This window comes from Chelmon rostratus, chromosome 10, assembly GCF_017976325.1.
Source record: "Chelmon rostratus isolate fCheRos1 chromosome 10, fCheRos1.pri, whole genome shotgun sequence".
NCBI lineage: Eukaryota > Metazoa > Chordata > Actinopteri > Chaetodontiformes > Chaetodontidae > Chelmon > Chelmon rostratus.
The window spans coordinates 17,111,748-17,124,886 of record NC_055667.1 but is presented as its reverse complement, the minus strand read 5'-3'; the positions used below and the strand labels follow the sequence as shown (position 1 = coordinate 17,124,886).

Here is a 13,139-nt window from a genome sequence, read left to right as displayed (position 1 = left end):
ATATATTGAGATAACACTAATGTATACAGCTATGAAATTTTATCCAGAGCAGTCCTCCTGAGACATGTTTTGATCTAAAAAGTAAGCATATTTTGCAAAAGGATATTTTATCCAGCCTCAGTCCTTCTATTTCTGGGTATTTATCACCATCTGCTGGTCATACAGGAAAAAACCAACCCCTGCAGGACAGGGCAGCCTGCAAATCAACATATGGTACCGCAGTCCTGAGCGAGTGAAACAGAAGGGGGATACAAGCTTATTAGCTCGAGATAGTTAACACAAAAGTTAAGTTAAACACAAAAATGACAGCAGGTGAATGAACAATGGACAACTCCAGGCAGAAAACTTTTTTTTTTTCAGAATTTTATTCTTTAAATTATTTTATAAAATCTCATTTACGTTTCAATATATATATATTTTTTTCACCGATTAACAATTTTGGCTATTTTCCCTTTCCACCCCCATGTATGCCCACATATTGATCGTAAGGTCCATACCCCTTCACATAGACATTGTGCAATGATCCTCAGTGCCAAGGTGGAAGGGGGGAGGGGGGGAGACAGTGGGTGAGGGTACATGTAGGTTTTGAGGGAGAAGAGGTATGGGGTTTGGGGCCTTGTACAGAGCATGCCTAGAAAGGGTTCAGGGAACAGGGAATGGTAAAGGGGCTGGCTAACTACACCACCACTGTTAACATCAGTAAGATAACCACACAAAGAGGTAAAGGGAGTAGTGACTTCCACAATGACTTGAGTGTGTCTGGTGTGGGTTAAACCAATCATGTTCAAATGGCTCAATGCATTCCATGACACAAAATAAAAATAGCTCTTTTCTCAACATCAGTAACTCATATCCACTGATGAATGTTAAGTAAGCTCCACATCAGATACTTTTACCTATGACGAGTCAGTTGTTCATTAAACGATTAAAACAGTGCCCACAAACTTAGCAGCAGCCCTGAAGACTGTTTAGCCCTTTGTAGTGACCTACACAAATTATCAGTCCGCTGATCCGGGTCAAATCCACGTCCCGCGGTGTGCGAGTAGGTATCTATGTTGATGATTCTCTTTCTAGGCTTCTTAAAAAGGCCAACAACTACAGACACAAGGCCAAACTTTAGCAAAACCACAGATTTATGTTACATGAACTGTACATCCGGGCAAGCAACAGGATTTCGTTTTTTTTATTCCAATAAGATATTTGTTCTTCATTTGGCAATATGATCACTCTTGCAACATGGCTCAATACTTCTGAAAGTCATCTTTGTTGCTGGTATGATTTGTGATGAACAGCCGTGAGCAACTGAAAAATATCTATGATAAATATTTAAACTATTTAGAAAGGCTTCATTAGATGAAAAAACAATTGCACACCTCCCCTAAGGTCACTCAAGACGTTCTTGATACCAGAGTTAGCTATTGTTGACCCAAGAAGACCTCTCAAAGAACACTCAAGCTACATCCAAATGGTATCAGAACATCCCTTCTTTATGTTGTTTGACATGGTACAGACACAAAACAGAAAACCCTGTTATAAAGGGAAGGAATGAACGGAAGTGTGAGCTCAGACATCCCCCACACCAAACCTGTGTGTTTCGGTAATATCTGTCAGCAAACAAAATATATCTGAAATTTGACTTCCAGGCAAAACATGGTCATTACAGACATGAACCCCTGTAAGCACAAAGTCTATATTTTGGTCTACAAAGTGTGAGTTGCTGCATAATTCTGTGTGTGCATGGATCAATATGCTGTTTTACTCACCCTGTAAGGAGGTTAATCCACACCTCTGTGTTTTTTTCAATTACTACTCTGTCATAGAACAAGCTATGTATTTAGTTCACGCAGCCTGGAGAAACCATGTTAATGTTTAGCCTGCAGGCTGGTAAAACACAAAACATGTAAATGACACTCAACACTGAAAACTTAAAAACACGATAAGACAGCTGAATGAGCTTAAGGCATTTGGAGGTTATTCCTGACAGAACATAAAGGCTACAGTTGCCTGAATGGCCTGTCAAAATAACTCAAGACTTTAATGAAATGTGATTTAAAATTAGCCCTAACTGCAATATACTGCTTCAATAATCCTGTTATCCTGTCTGTAGACTGATCACTACAGGTACCCTCATAATTTACTATACTAGGGTTGCATGTTAGCAGAGTTATTTACAGGTGAAAGCCACGGCTCTTTTAAGTATATCAATAAATGCCTTTAATGAAATTTCCACAGCACATGACAGTGGCTTGCTTGGGGAAACTCATGCTAACCTCATGTGCCAAATAACCACAAATCAAGGGCCTTGGAGAGGGCTTTCAGGGTCTTAAAAGTATGTAAAATAATTCAGGGTGCCATTATGTTAACGGGGAAAGTCATCACCAAACTTTGGCAATCACTGTGCCGTAGAGTCAGGTGGAAACACCAGCAAGAATCCCTGCAATATACAGTGCAACAGCCATGTGATAAATACTACCTTTGTAAAGCTTAAATGTTAAATGTTATTAACTCCGTCAGAGAGGTGTCGATTCAACTCATGGTCATTTTTGCACCCAACTTCCGTGGTGGTCTTGTACTGAACTGTGACATATGAGTGGTTTCAGTCTTTTGTCAATCAGAAAAAACAGTGACAACTTACAGTACCATGCAATCAGTGCACTACCACAAAATCCAAACTAAAAAATAGCCATAAATCGAAATCAGCACGGTTTCAACCAAATTCCAGTTTAAGCTTCTCCAAGGTCGTATTTGTAACAGGGCTGTTGTATTGAATTGTATTATGATTCACAAGTGTTTGTGTTTTTGAGACCACCCCCTGTATATACAGAAATGGTAAACGGCTACAAGACAAAAAACCTTGTGTAATGTTATTCAGATGACACAGGCCAGAATTATGTCACGAAATAAATAGCCTCTGCTAACCTTCAAAAGTGACAGAATCAGCTGATTATGAGAGGAGTTTTTATTTTCAGCTAAACCATGAATTGGAAATTAGAAAGGAATCGTGTAGTAAGTAGAGTATTCCTTAGATTTTCAGGGCTAGTTTGAAACCACAGTTGGGTGTATAAGCTGAAGCCATTTGAGGTAGACAGAAACCGTGTCAGAGTTTACACTTTCATACTGTCTAAAACCAATCAATAGGCTCACACACTGTCAAAGAACCGTAATCACTTGATTTGTGGCCCAGCGCGAGACTTCCTGTGACGCCACCTGAGACTGACAGGGAACCACTGATCTGGTAAGGGTGCACTACAACATCACTGATCATGGTGGCTTAAGGAGTGTAATGAAAGGGGATAGGGGGCTTGGAACTGACACAACTCGACAGGCTATTTACCAGAAAGAAGTCACCGCCACACAACTTCAATGTCTCAAGTCAACAGCAGCATTTAAACCTCGGTCATATAACCAGAAACAATTGAGGGTTAATTTACAAGGCATAATCTTTTAAATAGAATATATGGCATCTGACCATTGTCTCAATATTTCCCTTTGAGATATCTCCCACCCCGCTCCCACCGACATAAGTGTATACCCCAAAAATCCCAATGACAGACCTCATGCCCATTTAACAGTCTCACATTGTTCTAGAGAATAGAGATTAAAAATATATACTATTGACTTATTGACTTCCAGTGTATGTTTTCTCTGTTTTCCCTACTATTTTTCAAGTTTAAAAAGATCTCCTTTGTCACAATGCAAGCTTAGAGGTCTTTTCTACACACACACCCACACACACACACACATACACTCTCTCACACGTACATATATACTGTATATGTATGTATATATATATATATATTTATATATTAGAGGATTTTCTTTTAGCTGAGAAGTTAGGCAAAGTATATATGTTCATTTGGACGGAATTCATTCAAAATGAGAGGGAATTAAACTCTCTTTTCTCCAGTTTCCCTTTAGAGAAGGACAAAATTTGAGGGATTTGGGAAGCGCTACAACATCACATGACTACTCAAGAGCAGGTAGCAAGGTAAAAGGAAGAAGAAATAGATAAAAGGCCTGAACTTGTACAAGGCAGAGAGATGGGCTGATGATATGGCTCTCTGTGGCATGTGCATTCCAGGGCCCTACTGATAGTAAGAGAAAATGTACAAAGTTCAAGAGAGGGTTAGAGAGAGAGAGAGAGACCATCAGATAAAGGGGAAGATAGTGAATGAGTTGTCTGAACTGGAACAGAGCTAAAGCAATAGTGCAAGACTACGCAGCGGGTCAAGAGAGGGAACTGGAAGGGAGAAACAATTATTCTGTCTGCCTGACTCATCGGTACACCAGGTGAGATATGGTGCCAGATTTGAAGTTGAGCTGATGGTTGGGCACAAAGCTGTGCTGCGGATTCTTTCGCGTGCATATATCCTTTGCATACAAGCCCATGCATGAGTCACATGACACCTTAGAACAGTTCACACAGGTGTGTGATGCACCTGGCTTGTTGCAAAACCCGCATCGCGATCCCCCCATGCTTATTCGCTCGCTGCTGCCTCCCTTTGGCGTTGTCAAGGCAACAGACTTGCTAGGAAACAGCTTAGTGGACATGAGGGGTTTCTCCACCATCTGGGGGTGAGGGTGGGGGTGAGAGTGTGAGTGGGTCAGTGTGAGGGGGTGCGGATGGAGATGGGAGTGAGTATTAGAGTAGACGGAGAGCTTTTCTTTGACCGGAATATATCCATCAAGGGGTCGTGGGGATTTGGGATGGTAGTCCTGGAGGCCACAGCAAGGGGAGGGGTCCACATCATGACAGGCAGAACAGAGGATCATGTCACACCTCTGGCAGGAGGCCATCGAGGAGCAGCCCAGCCCACAGCCCTGACACTTCACACTACCATGCCCTTTGAGCAGCCACCCATCCCTTGCGTCACGAGGCTCTCTGGATGGAGGTCGAGAGGGGGTTTGCCTTCCTCCCGTCCCAGCACCACCCCTCTCTGTGTACAAGTCAATCTCATCCAAAGAGGAAAGGTGGTAGGATGTGTAAGCATCAACCGGCGGAGGTGACTGAATTGGGAAGAAATCCGCTATAGGGCTGTAGGAAGGTGGAGCCGCCACAGAGAAGAGAGACGCTGAGGTGCTGGGCCTGATGATCTCATCCTTCATATCCTCTTCAGCATCCACAAACAGAGGCTCCTTCCTCAGACTCAATGAGGCCTTCAAGACAGGCTTGCTAACTGCTGCGTGCCAGTGACCAGCCCCATCTGTAACATCCACAGACTTAGATGGTCGGCTACCCCGTCTCAGGTGGTGGGCATGAGGCCTCTCTATATCCAGCGGTCGCACAGACAGCCGAGCCATATCGGCCCCAAGGCTGTCGCGTCTGCGGAGCGCCTCGGCACAGCCAGCAGCATCATCTCTGCAACCTCTGCGGAGTTCCAGGGCCTCAAGCTCTGAGGCTGAACCACGGGCCAAAGCCACTACCTCTCCCAGAAGACGACACTCCGCCTGGGCCAGGAAGAGCTCAAACGCCAACTGGCGGAGATGATTTGCTCCTCCTGGGTGCTCCTGCAAATGGAACTGCGAATCATGGTCACAGGCGTAGCCGATGGTGCGCATTAGAGATCGGAGTTCAGCATCAGAAATGGCAGACTGCAGATGGTACACGTATGGGCCAGTGAAGGTCTAAAAGAGAAATGGGTTAATCAGCATTAGTGTCAGTCAATTAAAACAGCTTGACACGATGAAATTAATATCTACCCAAAAACCTGACCTTGAATGCTATTCCTCTGACATGATATAATTCAAAGATAGGCTTGTTTTGGTACTTAATAAACATTACAGATCTAAAACTTAACAGCACTGGAAAATATCACCTCACATCTGATGCTGTCTAAAGATAAAGTATCAAAAAACAAGTCAAGCCATTTAGAATGGACAGTAGGTTCCACGTGGTGGGGCTGCCCATCTGTTTACATATAACACATTGTATGATGTTATGATTAGACAATAGATACTCTAACAAACTAAGTACTAAATTAGACATGTATCAGAACAAGTATTTGTATATGTTAACTGCACTGCAAGATGTGTATGTTATTGTTAATAAGTGGGATAATCTGTATATGAATTTCAGGCTTATGCAAATTAAATTAAGCAATGAGCAAAACTCCTTTGCATGTCACTGTATTTTTCAATTATTCACTTTGTCATTTTAAAACTGTTTATAAAGAGAAATGTATATGGCGAATACACACTCCTGGGGGAAATAATATTGTTTGATATATGTCAATTTTAAGTAGGAATAATATGTCAACCCTTAAAATGAACTAAATTCACCTTTATACATCTGAATTCCTTTTTCCAGGGGAAGAGCAAGAGGTTGGTGCAGATGGTTTCCAACGTGTGGAAGGCTCTCTCCAGGCTCTTAAGGGTCCCCCCTCTCTGGCAACGGAGAGAATTCTCAACCACTTCATAGAAACGCACCATCCGGAAACGTTGTCCCGGATCTGGCTGATAGGCCCCTAGCAGAGCTGTGGCTGTGGAGAGTAGGGCCTCGCTGTCCTTGTGTCTCCCTTTGTCCCCCTCAGGTGCAGTCCCAATCCAGGTGTATTCCTCCTCCAGACGCCTCTCCAGTGCCGTCACATACCTCCGAAACAGGTCCTCTTTTAATTTGGCATCCATTATCGACAGCAGACTATCAGTCAGCTGTTATACTTTTCTGAGAGAGCCTCACCCCTTTTAGCATACCCTGCACCAGGATGCCACATTCAAGCACCATTTTTGGTCACCATAATTCACTGTACACGCTGGCACACACTCAACGTTAATAACGTTTTGGAGAGGTGGAAGAGGAATGAGAGTTTGTGTCCAATCAGCAGCACATCCTTTAAACAAGAGATGCAGTTGTCTGGTGCTTTCAGTTGGCGTAGCTAGGCTGCAGCCTGTAGGGATGCCTTCTTACAGGCATCTCTGGTACTGGCTCAATGCCTGACTTGTTACCAGACAAACAGGCCTATGTCATCCAAGATGAGGTCAGAAGGAGCTTTTTCTTCACGCTGTTTATGCAGCGTTGTATCTATTCCATTCCTTGGTTTCAGCATGTGCAGAGCTCAAGGTCACTCATCTTGTAGACACTTTCTTGATCGTGTGATTCTTCTGAGTCGTCCCCAAGCTGCAATGACACCGGAGAGCTTTATAAAAATGGAAATGTCTCATTCAGACACAGACAAATAAAGAAGGAAACATGGGCCACATTTCTTTCTATTGATTTGGTGTTAATTCAAGTCAAGAGTAAGTGCACTTGTAATAATAATCACAAAGAGTGTTTTTAAATCTAATGGTTCAAGTTGGAAAGAGGCTGTATAGGCATCACTATTTCAAGAGACTGTGCTGAGTGGGTTGACGTGAGGATGCAACGTGTGGGCTATTTTATATCAATCGTACAGATAATAGTTTGGGCTTACTAGATTATTGATATGTAACCGAGGAAAAGACTGTGGGAATCACATTGTACATTAGCAGGATCGTTACTCATATTCCTTTTGTCTTGCGCTCGTGTTTGCGGCAGTTAATATGTGAGCTGGCGATACATGCGTGTAAGCCATGGAAGCCTGCACTTAGCTTGAGTTATCTAAAATTAAGCACACAGTATTAGACAAACGAATAAATGACTACGTGTAAAACTAAAAACTGGTGGGTTTCTACTCCTCGTTCACGGGCGAGCTGGCCGGCTATTTCAGTTACCTCACAAATCAACCTTAGCGAGCATCCCTTGGCGAGCTAGCAAGCAACATGCCTTAGCTAACACCACCATGCATTACTATTGCGCATCAACTGCAACAGAATCACTCCGTCACGACCAATGTTGATATTATGAAAGACGCTCTGAGGACAGCTTCTACGTTAATTCTATATGAATATCAAGCACGACAAACCCCGATGCTGTCACTGGCATGGCCCCCCAACTGAGTACGAGCTAAGCAGTGAACGCCCATTTCAGCGCAGCTGGCTAGCTAACAATTGCTTTAGCTAGCAGGGCGGTCCAACGCTACATACAAATCTTTGGCGATTTTAGAGTCAGTTATGAACATATACCGTCATTGTGGCCCAAATCTTGTACAGCCTAGTCTAATTCTGCTACGGCTACGAGATCACACTGGTTTTCTCACCAGAAACACTACAACCAGCACATCTTACCTTTAACAAGTGCTAGCCGTGGCTAGCTACGCCTCCTCAGCTGTTGGAAATTCCCATCATCACACCGCGCATGCGCTCAGTTCTGACAGTTCATCAGCATCACGGGGCCCACGTGCCGTTTAAAAGACGGATCCGGAGGAAGAAGAGATGTGGAGCCCACGACCCACATCACTACCAGTGACCAATATGTGTGAGTTAAATGCATATGTCATTTTTTTTTTTTTAAACAAAAACACGGGCTAAGGCGTGCTGTTTGTTAGTCCTTCAGCGAAACGCGTGTGCGCATAGAAAACATTTGTCTTCAGCTGCAATTGCACAATATAGTTTTATATTCATACCACAAAAGTAACGTCCAGACATTATCACACTTGTTACATTATAGACAAAAAAAAACGATTAATCGACAAAAATGAAGTAAATGTCTTGCATCAGTTAAATGGTTGTTCGCTGTTTTGTATACAATATGCTGAAACCTCGTTTGTTGTACTTCCAGCGATAACTCCGCCCTCGCGCATAAAAAACGAACCATAAGCTGGTGACGTCGTTAGCGGAACGGTGGGGGGGGGGATTGACTCAGTGAAGAAAAGAAATGGCGATGCTCGGAGGGTTTAGCGCAGCACAGCACAAGAAAAGCGTCTCTGACGGCAGCAGCGATGTGTCAGAATTCGTCTGTCCGGTTTGCCTCGAAATTTTCGAGAGTCCCGTAACAACACAATGCGGCCATACGTGAGTATTTTGCCTTTTTTTCGATCGCCCTCCCCTCAACCCACGTCTGTCACCAGCGAATCAATGGCAGGAGATAAAAATACCGGGGGGAAATGCTTCTTTTTAGACATGTCGTGCTACTAGAGTCGCAAAGCAGCGACCATGCTCGTGTCTGCATTTGTTGTGACCTCGCAGCTGTCTTTTGTCCACTTGAGTATCTGGCAAAAGCAATGTCAGCTTGCTAAATCAGTTTCAGTTTTGTTTACATCAAAGAGGAGGCCTCACCTGGGAGTTGTAGTTTAGATGTGAATTGGTTGGACTCAGCAAGCCACGTAAAAGGACTACAAGTCCCTGCGCCCCCTTGAGGTTGGGACTTTCCATCGGATTTACAGGAAGCTTTATCTAAGAGTGAGGGACCTTTCAGCGGATGACAGCATGTTTTTTAATGTCAGGTTATAAATAGTAGGACTACTACTCTTTTAGTTCTGGTCACGAGAGGCCAAATCAAAACTGATTGGGCTCTCAGTGACTTCCCAAGGAGGGTTGAATCATCAACCAGCAAAACATTTCGCCTCTCATCCAGGGAGCTTCTTCAGTTCTGACTGGTGGGGAGTCTTTAAACCCAGTTGGGTCGTTTGTGCTCCTGGCTTTGTGTTCGCAGATGTTTCAGTGACTTGCTTCCCGCATCTTGTCCATCATCTTATATCTACACCCGTCTCTTGTCAGGTTCTGCCAGAGTTGTTTGCAGGAGTGTTTGCGTCCACAGAAGCCTGTTTGTGCTGTATGTCGGGCCGGGCTTGGCCACTGGACTAAAGCTGCTGAACTTGAGGCCCTCATCCAATCATCTGTGGCATCTTGTAAGGGATGTGGAGCTCAGGTATGTCTTATGACAGTGCAAAAGCAAGCATAAGGCATCTGAATGGCCTTGCCTGGTTTGTTGTGAATTGGATTTGAATCACCACCATGCAAAAAGCAACCACTGGGGCTGAAGATATCATAAGTACATATGAGCTAACTTAATCTGGAACAGAGTCTTCACATTCAGACATTTGGGAAGAGTTATATCATTTTGTTTGTGCACTAGTAGTTACTGGTGTGTTTTTCCTCACTACTCAGGTTGGCCTTTCTCAGATGAGAAGCCACACAGCTGCTTGTTCAAAATACCAGGAGTATATTGAGGAGGGAGTGAGGACCACTGCCCAGAGCCAGCCTGCCATCATCAGGTGAAATAGAGGGCAATAAGAAAAAAACTGAACTGTGTCCGAAGTCACTCTCTTGTTCACTCATTCACGATTACCTACCTAACGCTAACCTGCCTTACCTTACTACTCTGAAGGACATGTCTGGTATGTAACAACATAGGTTTGCATTTTATAGGTATATCTATAATATGTATAGGACAGCATAATGTCGTTCTCACCACCATCAGTGTAGACAGCAAGGACGTTAATGCTCCACTGGAAATACTTTAACACTCCAATTTGATGTCGAGAATGAAACACAAAGCTTCAACCGGTCTTCTAACAACAACTTTGTGTGCTCAGTTTAAGCCATCTGCATGGCTTGTCAACAGGTTGTCTTACCATATCTCACATTCCTTTGTAAACAAAATAATCAACCTGCCAGGTGAACCCATGAAAAAGTAGCTCTGCAGTGCAAAAGGCAGGAGGAATGGATTATTTGGTTGGAACCTTCCAGCATTTATCTTTGATAGGAGGTGATATCTGATGTTCAGACTAAATTGCAATTTTTTTTCCCGCTTCATCAATGAAAGAATTGGAGATGCTTACAGTGGAGCACTCACACTTCAAAGGGATGGGGGATGAAATCCTTGACTGTTACAATTACTACAATGAGACCCAGGTTGTAAAAGGTGGAATTGCTTTTTATACAGTGATAATAATGTTAATTTTTTATGACTATTTGTACTTTCTGGAGATGATTACAGAAACAGTAATTTGTAATGTGGATATGATGATTCATCAGGTAGTGTGGCCTTTTATAATTCATTTCACCCAGTTAGAATAGTTGAATTAATTCCGAAAATGCCATTACTCTGCCTCAGTTACATCCAATTTACAACGTTCCTTTTGCTGAGAAACAAAACTCTGTTTGTTCAAATACACAATCAGTACTGTGAGGTTTTTATTTTTTGTTTCTTTCCCACAGTCCAGTGCCAAATCGCTACACCTTCACCTGCCCATACTGCAACTGCCAGAACCTCGATCAAGACGGCCTAGTGGAACATTGCACCACCCATCATGCTCGAGATGCACGCCAAGTGGTAAGAAATCCCGACTGTCCCAAGAGTCGCTCTTTAAAAATAGGACTCTGCACACTGTTTGGATTTAGCTAGGGTTAATTTTTTCCATAGATGCTTTTTTACTCTCTCTTTGCTTCTTTCCAGGTGTGCCCCATCTGTGCCTCAATGCCTTGGGGGGACCCTAACTACAGGAGTGCAGACTTTTTCCAGCACCTGAAGATCAGACACACCTTCTCTTATGATACATTTGTTGTAAGTTGAGGCTCTAAACACTATCTGGCATTTCCTTTTTACGATGTTAATGATCAGTGAATTCACTGGTTCTGTTTTCTTCTCTCTGCACACCTGTGTCTTTGCAGGATTACTCCACAGATGAACACACAATGATCCAGGAGGCTCTACAGCGCTCCCTTTTGGACAACTGAAGTGTGAAAAACAATCCACCAGAGGAGGAGAGATGGTGATGTGAAGGGGAGATGGTGATGTGAAGTCTTGAGAAGACAGAACAACACACTGTATCATCATTCATCTATCATGAGGATGGTGGTACTGTATTATTATGGGTAATCAGTTTCACAGGGAATTGGTCTTGTTACTATGAATCTATAGGTTTATTATTCAGAAAATAAATGACACAATATGGTTAAAAAAACATATTGTACTGTCTGATTTAGGAGTGATACTGTGTTTCTGGTGTAATAATCTTTTATCCTCCCCCCAGTCGAGTCTGTAGACTTAATAGTTTGTTGAATATCTATTAAACTATGTTTGTTAAATCGGTTTTTCATGGATGACATGGTGTTATACAGCCAAAAACTTCCAAAGTTGTAATTAAATTTCCCTGTTGTCAATACTTGATGTTATAAAAGGGTTTGACCACTAGGTGGCTAACTATTGCCAGCAAACGACAAACTTCACCCTGTGAAGTCGTCAAGTAATTACCAATAATATAAAGGAATCAAGTCAAGAGTGACTCTGCATGTTCTCCCTCAAAGTGGAGAGGGAGTTTTTGTTTTTGAGTTTATTACCAGATGGAAGCTGTCTTTTTTTATGCTGTTTCTGGGTCAAGTGTGTGTGTGAGAGAGAGTGTGTGTGTTTATTTCTGTTTTCAGAGATCTACTGGAAAGAATAAATAATATGAGGGTCAAACAAAGCCAGAGAGGGCTGTTTGCTTTATTGTAATGTTTCTCCCTTATGTCTTTGTGCCTGCTGGTAGATCTTGTTTCTGACTTCCAAAACTCATAGGGCTAAAAGTTCATCCAGTGAACCAAAAGATGCAAGTAGGACATCATCAGTGTGTCATAATCCGTCAGCTGATGTTTTTGTTTTGTTTTGTTTGTGAGCATTTAATTGCATGTTATGGCCACAGGGGGGCAGTATAGTTCCACCGTCCTTTGGCTTTGTTGCAAGACATAATTCAACACAGATTTCGTTCTATAAATGTGTTCTACTTCAACGTGTTGTTCTCCAGCTTAGCATTTAAACTGGGGTTTGTTTAAATGCAGCATACAAAAATGTCACTGATCTGTAGAAACGGAGGTTTTATGGGGGTTATTTGTTCTAGTTTTAACAGAATAGCCGCAACTTTGCTTGTCGATGGTTGATGATGTGACATGACTCAAGATTTTAAATGTAACTTAATGTTGTGTGTTTTTTCATGGCCAGTGTCACCAGTCATCACAAAAAAACTCCAGTTTTGCTGCCTTTCATATTTCTTAACATCACTGCCAACAGTTATGAAAAAAAAAAAACAAGAGTTATTATTTGCATGCTTCCAAAACTGACAGCATGTGGAGCAGCAAGGAAATTCAGCTTGACTTTGCTTGATTTTTGCTGGATGTTTTTATTTTAATTCTTAAAACGTGGATTGTGTCAATCTCTTATTTTACATCAGTGTTGTTTTCCACTGACATGTAATTGTCGCAAATCAACCATATACAGTCGGGCAGACCTTCACACTCACAGTTGCATTGCATTTGTCTTCTACCAACAGGTAAATGGAACTTAATACACCCAGATCAAGTAGCTCTAG

At 42.5% G+C, this 13,139-nt stretch overlaps 2 protein-coding genes across 2 annotated transcripts; one reads left to right on the top strand and one right to left on the bottom strand.

Annotated features, from left to right (window-relative positions):
• Positions 1-360: 360 nt before the first annotated feature.
• spata2 (spermatogenesis associated 2) lies at positions 361-8,193 on the bottom strand. Its single transcript, XM_041946689.1, has 3 exons — positions 8,140-8,193; positions 6,280-7,114; positions 361-5,625 (listed from the first exon to the last, which is right to left on the bottom strand). Exons 2-3 carry the CDS (start codon positions 6,622-6,624, stop codon positions 4,276-4,278), a joined length of 1,695 nt encoding a protein of 564 aa, XP_041802623.1. The 5' UTR covers positions 6,625-7,114; positions 8,140-8,193; the 3' UTR covers positions 361-4,275.
• Positions 8,194-8,682: 489 nt separating this feature from the next.
• On the top strand, positions 8,683-12,887 carry rnf114 (ring finger protein 114). The gene is made up of 6 exons (XM_041945905.1): positions 8,683-8,865; positions 9,571-9,721; positions 9,961-10,067; positions 11,014-11,128; positions 11,252-11,359; positions 11,467-12,887. Exons 1-6 carry the CDS (start codon positions 8,729-8,731, stop codon positions 11,530-11,532), a joined length of 684 nt encoding a protein of 227 aa, XP_041801839.1. The 5' UTR covers positions 8,683-8,728; the 3' UTR covers positions 11,533-12,887.
• The last annotated feature ends 252 nt before the right edge of the window (positions 12,888-13,139 follow it).